Genomic DNA, 22,622 nt, shown 5'->3' on the forward strand with positions numbered 1-22,622 from the left:
CTTTTATGGGCCTCCCCAGGAATACAAATCTATGATCGCTGGGCGCCACCATTAAAGCTAACCCGAAGTTTTCTTTTACACTTTCACGCACAAGATCGGGAATCACAAGAAGGTACCATTCAGATCATCTGGCAACGAATAGTGGCTTTTTCCTATAGGATGATTTGCGTTTTTCTTCGGGCCTCCAACACCGTTTCTTTTGCCTCCTTTGTTTGGCGCCGTGGGAGCAAAAATAAATGCATCATGAGCTACCGGAGCACTTGCTCTCTTTCTCCGTTCTCCATATAGCCCAAGCCCTTGTCACCCACCAGCTGTAGCGCATGGAGGCGCTTTTGTCCAGCTGCTTGATCATGCGGCATGAGTGGCTAGGCGAATTAGAAACTAGCCCTCCCAATAATCCGCTCGCATCGTATGCATGAAGACTTTAGAGTCCATCCTTGATCTCGACCCTCGCGCCATAGGGTCCTTTAAGGTTCTTGAAGCTGACGGGATGCTTTTCACATGTTGGATCTCCATCTGATTCGTACGCTGTTTGCGTGGAGTTGTATGGAGAACGGAGTACGCAATGGAAATGCTAACAGGTTAACGATAGAAAACTGGCCCTTTGATGTATCGATAATGCAAGGAACCAACAGGAGGGTAACAAACGTTCTGCAAGGTGTACTCCGAGCTTCGTACTCCGTATCTTGTTCCTATATGTGCCTCTGATACTCCGTACACTGAGCCCAGCCCTGCCGGCATGCATCGATCTCAGAGCAAACCCCGCGAAGAATCCGGAGTACTCATTATCTTTGTCTATCAAGGTACTGTTCCGAGATGGCGGCGACTCATGGTCGTAGGATTGCAATGGTAATATAAAATGCTCATTCGTTGGATGTTGTTGCACCTCTAACTAGACAAAGAATGCCGTACTCGGTACGGAGTAACAAGGGGTAAACATATCCTATTTCATCGAGTTCGGAGCTTGGGCTCCTAGGAAGCCTAGCCAGGGTTTGCCGCTCTTGGTTGGTTAGTTATCCAGTAGACTTATACATTCATGGCTCGTCTGAACGGCATTCCACTGCGTTTGTAGGTACGGAGTAGACGAGACGGAGATGGCTGTTTGCGAAAGGCGTCATCGATGCACCGCCATAGTTATTTGCCTTCTGCACTCTATTCCAAAGCCTCCTTCTTGGTCTCTTGAATCTTGATCCTAAATCTTGATCTTGAGTCTGAGTCTGAGTCTCTATCCAGGGGTAAAACCCGCGGTATCTACAGGTCACGTGGAGTCGTTTTCTGTCTTCTGTGCAGATGGAGAAATCCATGCAGGAGAATGCAAGGAGACGTCCGGTGATGTCTTGTGATGTCTGGCGGTTCTATCTAAAATCCCAAGGCAAAAAAGAAAGAAAAAGAGGGTCGATTGCAGAGTAAGATGATGGGATTCGGTCTTCGGTGCATTGCCCTGTGTATACGGAGTACGGGAGTAAATTTCTGAACTCACATTTCCCACTTTATCCATGCCGCGAAGACGGCTTGGCCCTCTGGAGGCATGGAGACTGGGATCGGGCCCCTGTCTGTAATATGACAATATCGTGGTCTCGCTCGCCAATCACAGCTGGATGCAACGCCTTTAAGTCGAGCGAGGGGAGTGACACCAGGCCCCAGCGAACAATATGGAGTCTGCTAAGTATCCAAAACGCCTGTTATGTAACTTGTGCTCAGCCGGGATTCGGATGCTAACTCATATATCACAGTTGATTGAGAAAACGACCTAACGTGCGTCTAAACGTACTATATCAGCTCGCCTACAGGTTACTCCGTACAGTCGCCGGCTTCCAATGCCGCCGTCTTGAGAACTTCGAACAATAGTTTCAATTACGTCACACATGAGAGGTGAGATTCGGCGGGGTCGCCGTCTTCTTGGGAACGGGGAAGCCAACTCCTACGCCCGAAACTCGCAGGATGCGATTTCTCAGCCAGGAAAAAGTATATATGTGGGCTTAAAACATATCCCGGGCTCCTGGATCAACATGCAAAAAGGTGGCGCAGATTGCATTGATTTCACCAGTGGTGGCATCTAATGGTTTGCTTCTAGGAGAAAGGTATCGAAGCTTTCTCGAATCGGGGACCACAAGTACGAACATGACCAATTTATTTCGAACAGCGATCTTTTTTTTTAATATCCCTGAGTCCTGCGCCCGTTCTTTGCCACATCCCAGATGCATATACAATTGGGCATGGATGTAGCGGAGCAGGCGCCTCAGTCGATATAGTTAACCAGAATGACTTGACCAAGACATGTTAATCTCAGCTCTTGATCTGCGGACTGCATATCGATATACCTGGCCGGATTGCATACCGAGTCCTCCGTCCCGTCCTGTTTACGATGTGTATATGTGAAGTTGCCATGGCGAATCACCAGGAGGGGAGTCATTTGAAACCCCATCTACTCTGCTCAAAAGACGCAGCAGGCAATGCACCATGTTCCCAGCCCCCAAGATCTCACCTCACCCCCCAGCTGAGGCCCGTAAGACCCCCGATTACTTCTGATGAACGGTGCCCTGTTACCTTTTGAGCATATTACATATGTACATACGAACGGTGTCCAAGATTTATTGGCATCCTGCATCGTAATGCCGCCTGAACCGCAGCTCGCCTTTTCGGCCTTCGCAATTTTATTGATAATACCCTGTCTGGGCTATATGGGCAATAATAAAAACCGCCGTGTAATGCGGACATGTACCAAACGAGGTGAAAGAAAAGCAGACAAAAGAAACAAATTTTTATGGAAGTGTCCATAAAATGAGCTTCTGAATGAACAATGGATCTACTGTCTTGATCCGATATTCCCATGTTCGCGAATATTAACGCATGCATGCGTTCCAACCTCCTGGGAAGTACTTCTTCCTTTATCAACATGTCATTATTTGGGCCTTGGATTGAGCATACCGACTTCGGGAGTATCTAAAGGCTAGACTGGCCTGAACTACCTTGGATTCCCTTCTATCCAAAGTCATACCAGAGTCCGCAGCGGGTTCCTTTTCACCTGCGGATAACCGGCCCATACCCTATTCCGTGAACCCTTTATGGCGCATGAGGGATAAAATTAGAACGTTGAGAAATAAAGGAACCTCAAGATAAAGACGTTGCCAGGAAGGAAAAATATTGCATTCACGACGGGACTAAACCTTGGAATCCAGTTGCTTTGGATGAGTACTCTACCGGCCATGGTACCATCATCCCTGCGGCCCGGCAATGAAAACGGCTGCCTTGTGCTTTCGGGAAGTCAGGATTGAAATGGCGGTCTACTGGTTTGGACTCCTTATTTTGTGCTCTTCATAGGATAGGATGTGTGGCACCGGCTCTGCCCATATTGCGATATGTACCGTAACACCCGGGGAATATAGGTATGTGAAGGCAACAACACAGGGATCAAACATCATCTTCACACCGGCTATGTCCAAGGCAAACATGTTATTTCTCAATCCTGGTCCTTAAGAGCGGTCTATAACGTGGTCGAGGTTTGCAGTCACACACGAAATTTGCACTCCCGTTTCCGCGGGTTCGCTTTCCGCAATGCCGCTGGTTTATTAATAATTCAACCGTCCCCCAAGAATCAGGAGTTGGCAGACGCATGAACGTGATTTATTTGAGCCGGGAGAGAGAGGGAGAGAAGTCATGTTAGACCGAACGGGCGCTGTGCTACATGAGATCTTCGATAGGACTAGGCGGTGGGCGGTGGGCGTTAGGTATCACGAACAATATAACCGGCAAGCAAGGCAAAGTGACGTATGCTCTCTATGGCGGATTGCTTGATATGCTGCCTGCGCTGGATCGTTATCATCACTTACGACGGCTGTTCTTGTGTAAGGCAGCAGATATCCAACCTCAGCTGATCAATGAAAAGCCGGCCAGACTGGACAAATGTAGGACATCGAAAATGTTTAAGGTTGTGTGAATGTAGGGGAAACCATGCAGATGCAGGTGTTTCTTTTGTTTATTCCAACTCTGTCCCGCTTTATGGTGATAAGTACTGCGTGATCAATATCAGTCGATCAATCAGGAGTAATATCTTGCTACCATGGATCTCAGGAAGGTACCCGTAGACACAGGTACTTGGATGAACATGTACACGGCCGTGACTTCATAGACCTCATGTATGGCACGGCAAATGACGTTGATGCTGTAGGGATCGAAGCCAGAGCAAGATTAATCCAGCTCTCGTGCGGCTGAAAGGACGAAGATGACATCAGATACTAGGGATCCATGTAGATCGCGGTCTCTGGTAGGCATCTCTAGATCTCAAGGCATTCTCATGATCTCGTCTCTAGGACGGGAGCTTGCTGATGTTGATACTCCTGCTCCGCGACTGTGTCGAGCTGTCTCAACAGGCGACGACGACCTCGTCCTGCTCCTCCAGCTCCATCTCCATCCCGGCGATGGAGATAATCGGAAGACAGGCTGACTGCTGGCGGGGATGAAGCTCTCTCCATATGTCATAGTCGAGCATCCAGATAGCTGAGCCGAGGTTGCTCATCCCTCGCTCGCTGCCGTATCTCTGTCTTCTATCTTCTGTCGTCCTCTGTCTCTGCCGTATCCTCTGTCGTCTCGTCTCATCTCTCATCTCATCTTCTGTCCTCTATATTCCGTCTATCTTCTGTCTTATATTCTGTTTCACTGTCGTCAGTGGCTGGCTGACTAACCGCCTCTCTCCACCGAAACCGGCCGGTCAAAGCAAAACAAGCTGCGCAAAAACGTGATTGAGGAAAAAATCTCTGAAGGTCTTGGAATATATTCCTGACTCTTTGCAGTCTCGTAACGATCTCAATGCTTCGTTCGTTTGGTTCTGGCGCTTCCCAGTAACCGCATTGCTGCTTCATTGTTGACGCAGCTTGCTAAGCCATGGCTGCGCGAGCTCCAGGGACGCTGAGGTTGCTGGCCCGAACAGGCCGGGACTTTTCGTCATCGCCAGGTTTGCGCCGCTCGATATGCACCCGAACACCAGCAACGGGACAACAGCAATTGCAGCGCGGAGTGCCGTTGCTGAAGGGCTCTGCGTTGTCCAGAAAGCTAGCTGTCAGTAATTGCTTTCGAAGAACCTATGCAGATGCCGTCGTTGTTCCTCCAGCGGCGAGCTCACCACCTCCGCCTCCACCCCCGGCACCCAGGAAGAAGAGGTTTCGGTTCTTCAGATGGACCTTTCGGTTGATATTACTGTCTATGTTTGGGACTGCCGGATGGACGGCATATAATGTCTATCTGCATCGGAATCCGGCAGAGCAGATCTCCCCTCGTCCGGACAAGAAAACACTCGTCATTCTAGGTATGTATACTAGCTCATCTGTCTGCCCTACGTAGCTTTGATATCTGACATATTGCTCAAAAATAGGAACCGGATGGGGCTCTGTGTCTCTCCTGAAGAAGCTCGATACTGAAAACTACAATGTCGTCGTCATCTCTCCGCGGAATTTCTTCTTGTTCACGCCCCTTCTCCCTTCGTGTACCACCGGATTGATCGAGCATCGTTCGATTATGGAGCCTATCAGAAACATCCTCCGCCACAAGAAAGCCACTGTCAAGTACTACGAAGCTAAGGCGACCAAGATCGACTATGAAAACCGTGTTGTCCATATCAGTGACGATTCAGAGATCAAGGGTGATACCTCTCACACTCAAGTTCCATTCGACCTTTTGGTTGTAGGAGTCGGAGCCCAGAATGCTACTTTTGGTATGTGACAATGCTCGTTATGATTAACCGGCAATTGCTAATCAATTCTGAATTATAGGCATCCCTGGTGTCCAAGAACACTCTTGCTTCTTGAAGGAAGTTGGTGATGCTCAGAAGATCAGAACACGCATCATGGACTGTGTTGAAACCGCCATATTCAAGGACCAGACTCAGGATGAGATCAAGCGACTTCTCCATATGGTGGTCGTTGGCGGTGGCCCAACTGGTGTCGAGTTCGCCGGTGAGCTGCAGGACTTCTTCAACGAGGACCTCAGGAAATGGGTTCCTGATATCAAGGACAACTTCCATGTCACCCTAGTTGAAGCTCTTCCCAATGTTAGTACTCTCTTTTGCCAGACGCGTTTGAACTAGGAACTAACGCAATTTCAGGTCCTTCCCATGTTTTCCAAGCAGCTGATCGACTATACCGAATCCACTTTCAAGGAGGAGGCTATCACCATTCGAACTGGAACCATGGTCAAGAACGTCACCGATAAGTACATTGAAGCTCAGGTCACCAAAGAAGATGGCTCAAAGGAGATTGAGAAAATTCCCTACGGTCTCTTGGTGTGGGCCACTGGAAACGCTGTACGAGATGTAGTCCGCGATCTTATGGGCCAAATACCTGCACAGAAGAAGTCCCGCCGTGGTCTCGCTGTCAACGAATATCTCGTCGTGAACGGAACTGAAAACATCTGGGCTGTCGGAGATTGTGCCATAACCAACTATGCTCCAACCGCTCAGGTAGCCAGCCAGGAAGGTGCCTTCTTAGCTAGACTGTTCAACACCATGGCGAAGACCGACGACATCGAAAAGGAGCTCAGTGCTCTATCGATTGCGCAATCAGAGGCCAAGGACGACACAGATCGCAACAAGATCCTAGACGAAATCAGAGCCCTGCAACACCAGTTGAAACGAACCAAGCAAGTTGGTCCCTTCCAATACTCTCACCAGGGAAGTTTGGCATACATTGGTAAAGAGCGTGCCGTAGCCGACATCAGCTGGTTGAGCGGAAACATCGCCAGCGGTGGAACTCTGACCTACCTCTTCTGGAGAAGCGCCTATCTGAGCATGTGTTTTAGCAGTAAGTTTACACTTTCATACACCCTGCCATGGATCGAACTTTATAAAGCATTGAATTAACCGCTTGATTTTGTAGCACGCAACCGTGTCCTGGTCGTAGTCGACTGGCTCAAAGCCAAACTCTTCGGCCGTGACGTCTCTCGGGAATAAATGTCCTTTACCGCTACTGTTACCCCCCTGAATCTGGTCGTTTCGCGTGACCGCACTTGAAACCGCATATCATCCGATCCACTATCCACGAGCATCAAGCATGCACCCACAATCCCACAAAAGTCTAGCGGAAACAAGAGCGTTTACTAATAATAGCTAGGAAACATCTTTTAGTTTTGTATGATATCATCCCTTTGTCGTTCGAACCTCATTATCTATTTATAAACCTATATTTTCTTGTCTCATACTCTCTAGTTGTTTTGATGGTGTTTGGTATTTATATTGTATAGGAAGGTGTAGGGATAGATACGTCATAGTTTACATCACGACATTTTAATTATGCCCATGCCTCAATGCTTAACTTGAGAAGCATACACGAAGCCAGCCGCGCTAACACCACCACATGGCGAAGGCAAAGTGTGCCTTAAAAAAAAGTTATGATTGAATGAAAATAAATATATTTGAATCGAGTAACAAAGGAAAAAAATCAATGGAAAACGCCACTTAAAAGACCAGAAGAAACTCCCTTCCCATGCGCGCCAGTATATAACTCAAAATCCAAATATGCAAACATGAATCCAGCCTCGTTGCCCCGTTTCGCCATTTCCATTAGTCGGAGCAGTGTACGTAAAACAGACAGCATATATGATCTATACGGGTATGCAAGATCTAGCAGGGTATGGTATAAAAAAAATCATGCGGAAAATACCGTAATATCAACAAATGAAAAAAAAAAATTGGTATAAAAGGTGTAGGTGAAGAAATAGAATGATAAAGTTGTTGCATGTAAAAGGGCTGTAACCAAACTGGCCACAGCCTTGATGCGGTTCATCTAGCTGTTATGAAGATGAGATGGCGGGCGGTCCCTCGAGGCTGTCGTGGTAGTCTCGGCGATAGTGATACGCTCGTCTTGCGTTCCGTAGGATTCACGGTGATTGAAGAACGTCATGGAGTTGTATGAGGGTTCGACCGGAGTCATATTCGTTTGTGTTGTTGGTGGCCAGGGATATTTGGAGATCATCGTTGAATTGTCGGTTGAAGGTACATTTCGAGGCGTTTGATCCAGCGTGGAACTAGTTGACACCGGCCTGTTGTCCACCGAGGGCCGATCCAGATGGAATATCGACGATGATTGAGTACTTAGAGTCCTTGTGAAGACCCTTGGAGGGGCTTCTATTTCCGTTACGGTTTCTTCGAGGAGGGGGTTGCCGCCACTATCTTCTCGGTGGTGGGTAGATAGTCCTTCGAGTTCGTTTTCTGCATTTGGAGAGGAGAGTTTGGTCCTGACTTGTAGCTTCGGTGCGCGAGTCGCTCCTATGGAGTTATGCCATAGTCTCTTGATGCTCGACGAGGAGAGCATTGCCTGCGAGTGGGTGTATGGTGCCATGTATGCTTTTACCGCAGATGGCTTTGCAAATGTTGATTCTGGGTTCCACTCGAGCCCGCCCTGTGCAGGTGATTTTGATCCTTTGCCTGACGGCAGCGGATACTGTTTCTGGATTATTTCAGTGGTTCCAGTTCTATCTGAACCCCGACGGCGTGTGAAGTTTGCGCGACGTTGGCCTCTCCTTGTCCGCCATCTCACAAACAAGAATAAAGACACACCAACGATAATGACAGCTAGATAAACAATGTCAGCCGCTGCTTGTAGCAATGCATATTACCAACACTCACCTATCACGGTTGTAATCAGAATGGCAATGCGTGGTGGGCTATGGCTACCAGAGGACTCGCCGGTAGAATTGAATGCAGCCGCGGTAGCACCTTCGTCACCGTCATCAATGTCGACTCGTTCGATTTCTATCTCCCTTAGTCCAAGTGACGGCATGGTTTCCGGAATGCGTCTTGAACCCGAATTAGTATAGACGATGTGCATATTTATGATCGATCGTGTTCTCCGTATGTGATAGAAAAGGTCGACAATCGTAGCGAGTTTATTTCCGAGTCTGGACTTTGCGCTTTCGGTTCCAGCTGTTCCGTATTCTTATCTCCTATGACATACCATCTATGTCTCCGTCGTGAGATGTCTTAGGTTGCGGTAAAAGCCTCTTCCGCAAATCGACTCTCGTCTATCGAACTCATTCCCCCAGGGCAGGAAAATTAATTCAAGGCAGATCGAATCCTTATTATGACACGCGTCTGCCTCCCCTCTCCCGCCTCTCTAGCATGTGCTATAATTTCAATCGGGGGTTGTCTCTTTTTTTTTCGTTGGCGTAGTCTGAAACAATGACCCGGTCGTCCAAGCTTCCCTTTTTTTTCTCCTACTGTTGGAAACGCGGAAACTGAGGCTGACGACTAGAAAACACGGGGGTATCAGAGTGATGATAGAAGTTATAGGTGTTCACACCGCTCCTCGGGCGATCGAAGGAAAAGAGGGTGTCTCAGGACATAGCCGGATACATCATCACTGTTATATGTACGAACTAGCCGAACTAGCAAACGAAAGGAAGCCGGCAATCGTCCCGAGGCGAGGGTAAGGGGACAAATGCTAGTTAGCGATCAGCGCGGAGACAAGAGTTGTCAAGAAGATCTTAAAAGGCGTAAAAAAAATGCAGCGAATGAACTAATATGGATTCGATTGGGTATACAGTGATAACTACAAGGGTATATGAGGATGTTGTATAGCGAGCAGCCCTTGACATGCATATCAACTTCCGGGAAGACCAACCTAAACCAACAGCTGGGACGCTCGCGCTCGCCCTCCGCATAGGGCAAAAGCTAGGTAGAGGGACGCTGCAGTTGTCCGAACCCCAGACCGGCCACAGGGGGCGGGAAGAGAGGATGGCAAGGAAAAGCAGCAAATGGGATGACGGAGAAACTCATAATGGCAAATAATATAACGAAGGTTGATAGTCGCAGACCGGGGATGCTTAACTTGATAGAGGAAGAGAGGAAAAAGTAATTTTATCACGTCGAAACAGATTATCGGGTCCCCTTGTATCAGGGGTTGATTACCGTCTATAGCCTTGACGTTCGCCAAATATTCTGTCCAGCGTCCGATTGGGGGGGAAGAATAAGAATAAGGGTCGAAGAGGCTTGCCAGGGAATCTATTCTTGTCGACGGCTGTAAGAGAAAAGAGGGCCGGGTGGGAGGGAGAATATCCCGTATAATGAGCACCCGTATATATACATTAGGGAGGGTGAAGCGCGATGTCGATGTCCTGCAGCCGTTTGCGCCAGTTAGACGACAAGAATAGGATACGACGTCAGCGGCGAGAGTCAATCGTGGTCCTCGAGATCGGAATCTGCTGCACATCATATACGGGAGTGCTAGTGGCGAAGGGGGGGAGAAGAGTCTCCAGAATGGCCGTCTATCAAATCACATCATGGATGTTCACGCGGCATCGAAACCCGTTTCCGCCGCTGGGAACGAGGTCGGCGATGTTTCTCCCCCAAAGTTTTCGTTGCCCGAGGTGAAAATCCACTTAGCTCAGGGATAAAACCACGATCAGATGGCTGTCTGGGGTTTCCCTGTGGTGATAATGTCCGGAATAGATTAATTGTTCGCCCCTGGAACGGTGATGCATTTTCACCCTAATGAGATTTATTGTTTCATGTTCGCCAGGGGGTTAAGCTGCGACCGCCCAATACGCGGGACACGGTCAAATAATGTTGGACAGAGATGTGTGATAGATGTTGTGATATAGGGAGGTCAAGGGCAGGAAACTAATATACTGTATGCAGGTACAAGGGTTGCAGATGCACATACGGAGCATTTGGTCATAGTAGGCAGTTCCGGCCCTTGTTTGGATTCTTCTCTCGCTGATCTATATCTCTCTGGAACCGGCTTCGTCTATCAAGTCGTCCCCACGCTCACCAAATGAAATACAAGGGGAAGGAAAACGTTGGCAATTTGATATGTGGAATGATGAAAACAGCTACTAAGTGAACGCCTCGTCTATCTATTCCTCCTCAGCATGGAAGCTTCGGCTCTCTGACCATGCAATACAGCTAGATACTCGATCAGCTTGAATCAACAACACAGGGGACGGGAAACACACCTTACACGACTCCCCGTTGTCATCACAAACCAGATCCCTGACCAGCTTAAACCCGAACCTCTCGTAAATCTGGATGTTGGGGACCTGCTTTGAACTCTCCAGGTAGCATTTCATGCCCTCTTCGTCTGCTCGACGGGCCACAACGTCAACTAACTGTCTTCCGATACCCTTACCGTGCATCTCTGGCCTGACCGCAACCACGTTACAGAAATAATAACCTCGCCTGTCCGTCCAGAGCTCGTCCTGGACCTGTGCCTGCGCGGCCTTCCAGATCTTGTAGCGATTCACGAGGAGACCGCCGTGGCCCATGTAGCGGATGTTGGTCAGGAGCTGACGGAAACTCAGCAGCCATTCTTGAAAGTACGTGAACCAGCTGTCCGGCTTTGACCGAGGATGAGGGAGCAGCCACATGGCAATGCCGACGACACGAGCAGGGGAAGAGGACGAGGCATTCCGTAGCAGGCCTGTTCGTTCATCGGGTTCAGGCTCCTTCTGGTCAGGCATGCCGCAGGACGACGAGGGGACTTCTCTCGCTACGTAGAAAAGAGCATTTTGAATCCCCCATAGACATCGATTCGTTAGAGACGAAGCATTTCTTTCTTTCGAAAACTATAAAAGATAATTTGGTCAAAGAGCCACTCAGTAGCTCTCGCGGATGAAGAGGAGAGAGAGCTTTCCTTCTCGCTCTCTCGTTCACTCCCCTCTTCGATCCGCGATGGGATCGGACATGGTCAGCCTGGAGGTTTCGTCTTCTTTGCATATATTCGGCCTGCGTCTTCTAAAAGGTTGGAGTTATGGACGAGGAGAGAGTATGGTATGGGTGTTTATATGTCTGTATACTCTACATGGATATTCCCACATCCACGGCCACATCTCTCGCAAGTACGTATACGGCACGTACCTTTGATGAATCAAACACCCAGCGGAAATACGGGTCGTCGGCGAAACCCGTCTGGACACACTCGATGGCGCCGGGGATGTCTTCTTCGGTCATACGCCTGATTTCCACCGCCATCGCCATGTTGGAGATACGATTGCCTACGAGGTCTTGGATGGTCTCTTATGTAGCTGCGATAGCGAGTGATAGGTATGCGTAGGGGATCAGCGAAGGCCGGCGTGAGTTCTGAGTTGACAGTGGTAAGAAAGGAAGAAGAACTTGCTCGTCACGATCGTGCTGATATTTAACTGAACGCTTAGCACGGCTCTGGACATATATTCAGACGAATCACTGCTGCCAACCCTGCAAAAGCAAACATTCGCCTTCTGGTCCGGGTTTCGGTTTTCTTAATTTATTTATACAAGAACAAACTAGCCGAACTCCACCTGCTTGTCATGCGGGAAGGTTGGCCTTCCTTGTCCTTACTGGTACTTTCTCCCTTCTACCACGATCCGATATTCGACTTATATCAATCCCGACTGCATGTCCCCGCGCCAGGTGAAGGCCTTCAACATCGATTAACGCCAAGGCCTAAAGGCGCTCCTTTTCACTTCGGCTTCCTGGTGCCACATAGCTACAGCTTTGCTTTTCGGCGAAGTGAAGCTTAGCGTGGTTACGATTGTTGGCAGTCGACAAGTGATAGGGACTTGCTCCGCACTGTTGATGCATCAGATCGTGTCTACGGGTCACAGAAGCCCGTATCATGTGTCCCGTACGCTTGTCCGAACCAACAATGTAGACTGTTCTCGCTTTGGCTTTGGTTGATATTCAGGCACTCGGCCAGGAACGAGGAGAAACGGCTTAGTCATGCTTATGGCTCAACTTGCTTCAACGCCGTCAATATCACAACCATCACAACCATCACTATCACAGCGATCCGTACGACACGCGATAATGGGATATGTTAGACAGTTCAAGGCTCCACTTGGCTAGCTCCCTCGTTGGCTCTCTCAGTGATGTACCATGGGGCCGAGGATACCCAGTCTCGATAGACGTCATCGTTCGTCAGGTCTATGCACAGTCTGTCTCTTCTTTTAATACCCTCTTAGGCAGCGTGGCCGTCTGCTGCCTGGACATTATATTCTTACATCTTCCATATTTTATCTGTGTACATGTCACATGTACTGTCTTTCTTTGCCTGAATGGGAGTGATAGTCAGGTATGTTGTTCTACCCATCACCGTCGGCTGGCAGTGCAGTAGCTGCTATCGACGCGGCTATTAGGCCATTCAGCTTCATACTGGGGCATCAATACTCCCTGTTCATGTACATGATCTCTCGATCTGGGCTAGGCACTAACAGGCAACACTCGCGTCAAATGTCATAGATACGCCGAGTGGCGCGAAGTCTAGAATAAGGCCTAGAATAAGGGCCAGAATAAGGGCAGGATAAGGACAGAATAAGGGCTAGAGAAAACTTATGCCACAGATCTAGTCGTTGAGCCTCATCTCCCTGGTACGGCACAGTGTATGGATCGGCTGCCTGGGGCCTAGCCCAAGGAGGCTTGGGTGGTCTGATGATTGTTCACCTTGTACACATGGCGCATGAAATTCCACGCCAGGGCCAGCAGGGTGATTACTCCGCCAGTTCGAGTCCCCCCGTTGTTTGATGCTTTTATATCGTCTCATCCAACGAATTTCTCTTGGCGCGGATAAGCAATACGCCGGCCCACCCTTTCCGACACTTTTCACCAATCGGAAGCTGAGAATATATGCAAGTGGATACTGAGCCACAAGCCCTACATGGCTTTATATCAAGACAGAGATGGGATATGGACTCAGCGAGCATCGTGAGGTTACTGGACAAGTCTATCGACATGGGATATTTAGGTAAGAGAAGCGGCACAGCGACAACATGATAGTTCTGGCGAGGCAGATATCACAGGCAGCAGAGACGTTGTGAATGGTACACAGAGTGGCTATACATTTATTATACCAGATTGCAGCTGTTGATGAACTGCCCTGCTATCATGTGGACAGCGAGCAGGTATTTGAGGCAATAGCCTAACAATTAACAGCTAGGCAGCATCTACATCTATGATGACGGTATGAGGAATCCAGCGATTTCCAGATGTATAAAGGACTGCCATTTCGCTTTCAACTTTTCCCCAATCACCAAGCTTTAAAGAATCATCATTGAAGCAAAAATTCTAGCAACAGCCTTTCAATCGCCTTACACGATTCTATTTTGGAATTTGATCAGAAATACAACTCTACACAAGCTACAGTTTACACCCGGAGACATGGCGTTGGTATACTGTACTTATTGCAATATCTGGATCTCAGATGCTCAAAGCTGCCCGTTCGAGAGCCTCCACCGTTATTCTCCACGAAAAGCCCCGCGCCCTTCAAAGGACCGCCGTTGATTTGGCATCTATCCACATGGTATGCTCGGATACTACCCATCTGCTATCATGTTGATTCTAAAAATCAGTCTAGGCCTGTGTTTTGGCAGCGAGGCCCGGTTTCAATAGATACGGTTACTTCCGGATAAGGATGATGCTGGATGGCCAAGTTAATCGGTGAACACCGGGTCGAAAGATATCAGGGGCTGCTCCTTGCCATACCTCGGAAGGTGCCGCATTCAATCGTCGTCGCTTACCTGAACCGTCAAATCACCGCATATATATCAACGCTTAGATGCCTACCTAGTGGATAATGGGGCTGCCGGGCACCGCAGCGTGACCATGCAAGCTAGAGCCTTTAGCTTATGGCAATTACTTGATCAACCCTGTTTTGCACTTGTCCATTCCTTCTAGTTTTGTTTTGTTTCCTATGTTTCTGCTACGCCTAACAGGTCATTCGTTTTTATTTCATTTGTCTAAGTATACATTTGATAGTTATGAAATAAATTTGATTACAGCACCTCTTGGTAAACGTTCAGAGCTTGTAACGTTTTGGTAGGGTCCTTTGTACGTGATTATTTTTCCGATACGGGGTAATGCTTAGCATGTTGCCAATATGCGGTTTTGCTTTTGATTATGGTATTCTCGCTAGCTTAGAGTTCATTGGTTCTCACTCCGCGATTATCTACCTGTTATTGAATGCACGGGGATATAGATTCTGGCTACGCCGCATTTTGGCCACGCCGCATCCTATTAAAACGGACAAATTGGTGTTGGATGATGTCACTCTCTGGATCAATATGGCCTGCTGATATGTAAACCTTGACAGAGCCTCACTAGCCTGGGCCAGAATATCTATCGTGACATCGGTTCTGAAGCTCACCCCTGTTATCGCGGGTAAAGTGAGCGGTCAGCAGGCTTTTGGATGCATGGAGTCCATAGATAAATGGCTCATTGGGCCAATGCCTCGTGTTGGTAGCCCAACAATGCAACAGGGGGTTAGACCAGAGTAGATGTCTAGAAGAGCCTCCCTCGGCATCAATGAAATGGTTAAACACATAAATCAGTAGATACATCCCCCTCTCAGGCAGTCTCCAATTGTTAACTACATATTTGACAATTTGATTGAAAGTCATCTGAGCCAGCAGGTTGCAATTAAGCCTCTCAAAATGGGTCCTGTCACCAACCAGATGCTGAATGCGCGCAAGGAGAAGGACTGCATTGCTTACACCACGGAACGCAAATTCTTCGATGATGGCCAGACATTCATCAAACGGAGCCTGCGGCCATCTGAATGGCAATTAAATCCATACACCGGCACAATCATGATCCCTAAATTAGGAAATGAGAGGCTTTTAAACGAAGCAGCAGCAATGAAATTCATAGCAGAGAACACGAATATTCCGATCCCAAAACTACTCTGCTGTTTTGAAGATGATGAAGCCATCTATCTCATTATCGAGAAAGTCAACGGTATCGAGCTGAGCAAGCTAGAAGAGAGTAAGCGGAAGATTGTCGAGAAAGAAGTAGAGATTCATCTCCAGACGCTGCATGATCTAAAGTCGAAGACATGGGGTGGTCCAACTGGTCTGGTATGTGTCAAGATCTAGATGTTATGGTACTTTTTATGTCTATTAGCTGACTAGATATCGATACTTTGATGCTAGGTTCTACCACCGTATCGTGTTATGCGCAAAAGTCATCGTCTCCAATGGACTATGAAACCGCGCGAGACCGAGGACTTGGTGTTTTGCCATAACGATATGTCTACTCACAATATCATTGTTGATCCGGAAACACTGAAGATACGGGCGATCTTAGATTGGGAGTATGCAGGATTCTTCCCTCCAGAGTTTGAAGGAGCCTTCTATAAAAGACCTGGGCCCTCGGTTGCGTTAAAAGGGGAAGAGGACGACGTAGATACCCTGATGGATATCATGCATGAGAATGAGGTGCTGTTTGGCGAAGAAGCTGACACAGATATTCGAACCGAAGCAGCCCCCTAATCCTTGAGATGATGTTTATCAGTGGTATTGCCTTTTGTCTCCCCTTTTACCTTATTTTTGCTCCCTTACACTGCCTTCCAGTTTCCCCTGATTTCTTACTTGCATGGTATAGAACCTTTCTGTGACTGAAGCTATTTGATCAGATCAAGTATTAATTATTAATATAATCGCTATGCTATCTGTTGACCTGATAAAAAATATAGCATTGGCACCAGGCACGGAAAAAGGAAAATCATCAGTCATAAAGTCATATATCAATGGAAAAAAACTATGTACTTCGCTACCCCGGTAGACTGCCATTGGCAAGACATTCTCTGGGAACATCCATACTGCGATGGACACGCCCGCCGGGGGTTAATGGTATGTCCACTCGTCCGGTTCCTCTCACGTTATCATCATACTCTCCTTCTCTCACATGTGCTCGTGCAAAATAGTCGTCCATCTCACTGTTCAATCCCGGCCCGCCAGAAAAGATGGTTGAGTAGGCTGGTGGTGGACTGATGAGGGGTGGTGGCGGCGGCGGAACAGATTCAAATGGTGGAGGGTTGAATGATGGAGCGCGAATGAAGTGGATTGGACGGGTTGGTGGATCGTTGTGGTCTCGTTCATGTTGATGTGTATCGGAGGGATAAGAGTTGCTGCTGGATTCGTTGAAGGTAGGAGGAGGAGGCATCTCTATCTCGGCAAAGGTAGGTGGTAAGGAGAGGGTCGGGTTCGCATTCACGTCGCGTGCCAAATTGGCGGCATCAGGGCAGCCGCACTCATACTCGTCTGTGTAGTAGGATGATGGTGAATTGTACGCTGGTAGATAGATGTTCGATGCGCTCGCCTTGCAGGATGTGATACCCAGCGGAGAATCAATGGAGATGTCAAATTGACGTCGTCTTTTAGGGTATGGTGACCCGTCGGGTTTGGATAGACGGAAAACGACCTATAATGATTTGTTAGCCTCTGCACTAAAGGTTATGGATGTAAGGCGTGTTACCTTGACTGAATGAGAGATTTCAATACTGCTGTACTGTACATCACAATGCAGCCTCAACGAGGCTTCTGTGACCCTCTTCATAACCGGACAACTGGGCAGTTGCACTTCGCACTCCAACTCCGTAGTGCCCATACCGAAACTCTCATGATTGGTATCGCCTAGGAAATTCATTGTACCACCCACTACGTCCTCGCCGTTGGGGGTAATAGCCTGGCCTCCCCCGGACGACAGACGCATAGTACCACCCGGATAGACGCTTCTGCATGGAATGCCAGCTCTTTTCTCAAAGAGTAGCAGCACTTTATCGCTCGCTACACAGTGGACTTTTCTATCGTGAGCCCATAGCTGGACCTTTTCCGTTAGAAAAACACTGACGCGATGGCAGCCGACTTTGGATATTGGCGTAAGCTTAATGGCCACAGGTATCTTGGATCCTAGTGGGAACGATTTCCCCGTGATAACGACATCGTAATGCAGCTTGTTATCCCAGGTTCGGCTGATTGCAATGGGCTCGACGTGTTCCAAGCAGTCTTCACCTGGTGTGCGAATAAGGGGTATCTCCTTGATGCCAACAAGATTCGGACGGAAAGCGCCTGCGCGCTCGATAACGGCCTCGAGCTCATATTTGACAGATGCGTTGTCCCACTTGACGGTTTCGGGGTATTGGTGCTCCATTGGTATTTCAAAGTTGTACATGTATTCGCCTGGTGGGAACGTCTTGTAACTTCTCTGAGCCAGAAATTCTGATATCGAATGTGAATCACCCTTCCCAAAGCTATCTGATCGCGCGTTGTGCAGCGAAAGCCTTCTGAGCTCCTTCGGCAGCGACACAGACGATTCAAATAAACTAGCTAGATCGGCGGCTGAAGGACTGCCCTCGGACACCTTCTTGTTCGACACCGTGAATTTTATATGATTGGCACCGTAGCTCCTAGTTGCGGTGCGTGCTTGGGCATCGAAGAAGTCCCAGTTGAGGTTGATGACGGTCTCGGTGTCCCTTGTCTTTTTCCTATCTCCGGGAATACCTATAGAGGGCGACGAGTTAGCTGTAATTGCCCATTAAACAGTATACACGGTGTTTCTCACCTTCAGGCCAGAATGTCCTCGCAATACCCTTAAACCCAAGGTTGATCTTCTTGATCTTCGTAGACTTGGTGATCTTTAGGTGTAAAGAGCCCGAAATCACACACTTCTTGCCCGAGGAGACTCTTCTATCAAACCGTTCGAGGAAGAGCACCGGCTCCGCAAGCCCGATCAACACGACGATGCCGTTCCCCGATGCTACGATGCGTTCATGGGGAAACGAAGGAAGGGTAGAATCTGGTATTGGCACCGAGTTACTCTCCGACGACCCCAGGGAAGAAGCGCAGGAGCGAGATCCCCTCCTCGACGTATCTGCGAGCTGCTTCGTGTGCTCCTCGAACGTGTGTTCGACCTCGTTGCCGCCCATGGTCGTGCTGTCGGCGCCGCGGTGACGGGCAGACGGACAGTGATCTGCTAGTGACCGACTGCTTGTCGAAGAGCAGCGACTGGGACTGATATCTCTCGGACCTTCCTTCATGGAGCAGCGACTGAATCGCTTTCCATGGTGTATGTAGGACGCCAGTTTGGAGGTTGCCCGACCTTCACGCAGAAGCTATAGATGGCTATGTAGGAGGGAGGCGAAAAAACTGGAAATGACGCGGTCTTGCAATTGATATACAACCCGTTCCGTCAAACAACGGCCAAATAACGGGATAGAGCAAGCTTCCTGTAACAGTACGGGCCGAGCACGCCGAAAACTCCTAGAGCTATGTACAGCAACGAGAAGAGATATGCGACTACGCTGGACAGGAGAAGAAGATATATAGATGACGAGTAGCTGCGGGGCGTTAAATACTATAAAGGAGGACAAGAAAAGCGTATCAGCACCACCGCCACCAAAGCACCCCGTCACAAGACACAAGCTTGAATGTTGTTGAACGCTACGAGGTAGAGAGGAGACGAACCGGTGGAACTGAAAAGCCGTTATCTTTGGAGGTACCGTAGACCTGGAGAGCCGAGCCTGCGAGCAAAGTCCGGACGCCGACGAAGAAATCTAGATCTTCCGATATAAACAAAAGACAAAGAGAAGAAGAGAGGCGATTTCCAGACCTAGAGCAAGGCCAGGTGGAGTCTTATATAGGTTCCTTCTCCACTAGTTAGTTAGCCTTGCTTCAAGTAAGAAAAAGATAGAAGGGGAGCAAGCATCTAGGACAAGGATGTGACCGTTCGCGTTTGCCGCAGCCAAGTATGATGCAGCTACAAGAAGCCACATGCGGAGAGGCTCCAGCGTCATCATGCAGCCTGGCCCGCGGTGGTCTCCTGCCCGTTCCCCTTCCTTGTCCTCGTCTTGTCTTGTCTCGTCCTCGTCTTGTCCTGTCTTGTCCTCGTCTTGTCACTGTCGGGGGAAAGTATGGAGCATCTTGGGTTTCCATGTCAACGTAGTCGCCGAGTCCGAAGAGGCGAGACATGGTCCCCGCGGACATATTCTGTCTCGGCGGTTTCTGTTCCCCTTGTCCTGCATCTTATATTAGCTCTGGCTGAGAACGAGGAGGATATCGCAGATGACTCGACTCACGGCCTGGCTCGATATCTGGACGCTGCGAGTGGTTGGAGGTTGAACGCCGACGGGATCGTCTTGCAGGCCATCGTCCTTAGAGTTCGTGGTTTCATCTTCCCTTTCTCCGCTCGACCCTGCGATACAGCAGGCTGCTATGCACTTTGTTGTCGTGTCAAGATAGAAAAGTCGAAGCAGATGCACAAGTCCCGTGATGGCCCGATCGGGCAGTAGAGAATGTATTGATATATAACTACAAGAAACACTTTTATCTTTACATCGTAGATATCTACAACGGCTGCAGGATATTCGCCTCCTTGATGCTCGTCAGCTTGCCCGTATTCTGGTTCTCGACCTGTGCGAGTTCGCGTCACATTAGCAGACATGGTTCTTTTTAAAGATCAACTCTAACCCCCCATCCCTGCCCCTGCCCGGTCGTCCCCGGCTGTCACTCATGCTCCATGTCGTGGCAGGGACAAGGGGTCGGGCAACGGAGGCGGAGAAACGGTTGATCGGCTTCTCGTCTAGGGACTGCGCTGGACGCTTACGCACCTCGTAGCGCGGCTCGTCATCGCTTGCCGCGACGTTTCGGCCGGCCTGCTTGCCGTCGTGGGTGAGGACGCCTGTGATGGTCCCGATGGTGTCGGAGGTCATGGAGTCGGGGCCTGGGATGGTGTTAGGATGTACATTATGCGGTTGCGTGGCTGGTTGTACGTACCTCCGACGGGGCGGTAGACGATGCTTTGGCCGGGGCGGAACTGAGGCATATTAACGTCAGTTGAAATCGAAATGATTTATTGATTGATTGACTTGGAGGAATTGAATTGAATTGAGAATTGGAAGAATTGTTTAGAATGTGTTGAGCTGGTTTATATGGATGTACCGCCACATTGCCTCTATGATATCAGACGATGAATAAGTGATTAGCTGAAGGAAGTCTATTCTCAGCTACCGAATGATAAACGATACTCCGTACATGCATGCTATTGAAACCACGAATCGTCCAGCTCCGTCATCTCTGCAGTATTAAGCATCAGGTCATCCGCGTCACCTCCAAAGTCTCCCGCGCCGACGAAGAGGTCGTCAAAGTTCGACTCCGGGACGTCTTCCATCACCACGTCCCGGCGGGTGTTCTCTGTCGTTATATTCTGGTCATTATTCTGGTTGTTGTTCTGGTTGTTCTGGCCGTTAGTCTGGTTGTTATTTTGGGCATTGGTCTGCCCGTTAACCTGGCCATTGGGCTGTCCGGTTGCCGGGAGGAGGTCCATGATGTTCTCTTCAACACCGGCGTTGGCATAGCTCTCGAGGCCAGGGAGGAGAGAGCTTATGCCAGATGTATGGCTGATGCCGCTCTGGGTGTGCGCCATGGGCTCGGCCATGTCTGTGGGCTGTAGGTCGAGGATCATGTCGTTGGCCAGGGAGTCCGGCGCATCTCCCGTGGCCATGGCTAGGGATTGAGTGGTTTCTGTCGTGCTTGGTATGGGCTGCACTGGAGCTGATGTAGTAAGAGGTGGTGATATCGTTGCTGTCGCTGCTGTTGCTGCTGGCACCGACACTGGTGGTATCGATTGCTGATTCTGAGTATCTGTCGGCTGCGTAGTGGGCGCGGGAACCGGCTCTATGGTCGACGTCGACTGCGGAGGTCCGTCGACGGTCTCGCGCGAGGACGCTGCCGGTGCTGTCGACTGCTCACCCCCCACCACCGCATCCGCCGAGACCGGGACCGAGTTCCCCTGCTGGACCCTGTTCAACGCCGCCTTCTTCTCCAGTATAGCATGGTAGTCCTTCTCGAGCAGTGCTTTGGCGAGAAACTAGACCGAGTAGCGCATTAGCCGGTGTCACGAACGTGGTGTGGAGGGTAGCTCGTTACAATTTCCTGCTGCAGCCGGTCGAGAGCTCGCTGGAACTGTTCATGCGCCGGCGGTATGTGACGCTTCAGCTCGTGTGGTCCTCGATCCGGACGGCGGAACCAGCGTCCTGTGGCAATCATCTAAGCAGTGTTAGTTGCCTCCAGAATAAAGAGGAAACTGGGAGGCAGACCGTCTTGTTTGCCATGGCCGTCAGCTCGCCCAGGGCGTCCTCGCACGACTGTCTCCGGGCCACCATGTCTCTTATCGGCCTTAACGGTTATGAGCTGTGTCTCGAGGTGGTTCTGGTCATGTCCGGTTGGGGCTGAAGAAGCTTTGAACCATGGGCTCGTCTGTGGAGATGTGACGACACAGTAAACAACGAGACGAACAGAAGCGAATACAATAATACAGAGACGAAGAGAGAAGCTATAAGAGACGAAGCTATAAGAGAAGCTATAAAAGACGAAGCTATAAGGAAGAAGAAGATATAGAGATGAAGCTATAAGGAAGAAGATGCAGAGACGGTCACATGACGGTGTAGATGTCACTGTTTGTACTTCTACTTGCCTCGTCTTTTCTTTTCCAGGCCTCTCTTTGCTTTTTCCACAGAGGAAGATGCTCGAGAGGAAGATGCAAGAGAAAGAGAGAGAGGAAGAGACGAGGTGGGAGGAAGAAGGAGGACGTGTTGGCGCTCGCTTAGTCACTCCGCGACAACAACGCAGCGTCTTTATTTTTCCATCCTCAACTTCATCTTCTCTTCCTCTTCTTCTTCTTCTTCTTCTTCTCTCTCACCACGAAGCGCTTTCTGCATCTTCTTCTCCTTCTTCCCTTCTCCTTGCTTTTGCCCGCCCTTCGTCTGTCTCCTTGTTCCCGTGTTTCCGTGTTTCCTAGCTGCTTGCGTGCTTCTGTAGCTCTCCTCTCTATCTCTATCTTTCTCTCTCTCTCTCTATCTCTCTATCTCTCTCTCTCTCTTCTGTCCAGA

At 49.2% G+C, this 22,622-nt stretch overlaps 7 protein-coding genes across 7 annotated transcripts; 2 read left to right on the forward strand and 5 right to left on the reverse strand.

Annotated features, from left to right (window-relative positions):
• Positions 1–4,806: 4,806 nt before the first annotated feature.
• Positions 4,807–6,940, forward strand: GIQ15_02506 (uncharacterized protein; the record flags this gene model as incomplete). Its single annotated transcript, XM_033549923.1, has 7 exons — positions 4,807–4,838; positions 4,901–5,055; positions 5,108–5,302; positions 5,369–5,707; positions 5,766–6,043; positions 6,098–6,791; positions 6,867–6,940. The coding sequence occupies 7 exons, from the start codon at positions 4,807–4,809 to the stop codon at positions 6,938–6,940; spliced, it is 1,767 nt and encodes a 588-aa protein (XP_033407084.1).
• An 832-nt stretch (positions 6,941–7,772) lies between these two features.
• On the reverse strand, positions 7,773–8,768 carry GIQ15_02507 (uncharacterized protein; the record flags this gene model as incomplete). The annotated part of the gene is made up of 2 exons (XM_033549924.1): positions 7,773–8,560; positions 8,615–8,768. The coding sequence occupies 2 exons, from the start codon at positions 8,766–8,768 to the stop codon at positions 7,773–7,775; spliced, it is 942 nt and encodes a 313-aa protein (XP_033407085.1).
• A 2,074-nt stretch (positions 8,769–10,842) lies between these two features.
• GIQ15_02508 (acetyltransferase) lies at positions 10,843–11,962 on the reverse strand (the record flags this gene model as incomplete). The annotated part of the gene is made up of 2 exons (XM_033549925.1): positions 10,843–11,550; positions 11,843–11,962. The coding sequence occupies 2 exons, from the start codon at positions 11,960–11,962 to the stop codon at positions 10,843–10,845; spliced, it is 828 nt and encodes a 275-aa protein (XP_033407086.1).
• Positions 11,963–15,390: 3,428 nt separating this feature from the next.
• On the forward strand, positions 15,391–16,227 carry GIQ15_02509 (uncharacterized protein; the record flags this gene model as incomplete). Its single annotated transcript, XM_033549926.1, has 2 exons — positions 15,391–15,813; positions 15,889–16,227. 2 exons carry the CDS (start codon positions 15,391–15,393, stop codon positions 16,225–16,227), a joined length of 762 nt encoding a protein of 253 aa, XP_033407087.1.
• A 280-nt stretch (positions 16,228–16,507) lies between these two features.
• Positions 16,508–18,662, reverse strand: GIQ15_02510 (arrestin-related trafficking adapter; the record flags this gene model as incomplete). The annotated part of the gene is made up of 3 exons (XM_033549927.1): positions 16,508–17,158; positions 17,213–18,237; positions 18,299–18,662. The coding sequence occupies 3 exons, from the start codon at positions 18,660–18,662 to the stop codon at positions 16,508–16,510; spliced, it is 2,040 nt and encodes a 679-aa protein (XP_033407088.1).
• A 1,417-nt stretch (positions 18,663–20,079) lies between these two features.
• Positions 20,080–20,557, reverse strand: GIQ15_02511 (uncharacterized protein; the record flags this gene model as incomplete). Its single annotated transcript, XM_033549928.1, has 3 exons — positions 20,080–20,145; positions 20,343–20,455; positions 20,509–20,557. The coding sequence occupies 3 exons, from the start codon at positions 20,555–20,557 to the stop codon at positions 20,080–20,082; spliced, it is 228 nt and encodes a 75-aa protein (XP_033407089.1).
• A 216-nt stretch (positions 20,558–20,773) lies between these two features.
• On the reverse strand, positions 20,774–21,896 carry GIQ15_02512 (uncharacterized protein; the record flags this gene model as incomplete). Its single annotated transcript, XM_033549929.1, has 3 exons — positions 20,774–21,601; positions 21,661–21,780; positions 21,831–21,896. The coding sequence occupies 3 exons, from the start codon at positions 21,894–21,896 to the stop codon at positions 20,774–20,776; spliced, it is 1,014 nt and encodes a 337-aa protein (XP_033407090.1).
• Positions 21,897–22,622: the final 726 nt, after the last annotated feature.

This window comes from Arthroderma uncinatum (genome assembly GCF_011692745.1).
Source record: "Arthroderma uncinatum strain CBS 119779 chromosome Unknown scaffold2, whole genome shotgun sequence".
NCBI classification, from domain to species: Eukaryota; Fungi; Ascomycota; class Eurotiomycetes; order Onygenales; family Arthrodermataceae; genus Arthroderma; species Arthroderma uncinatum.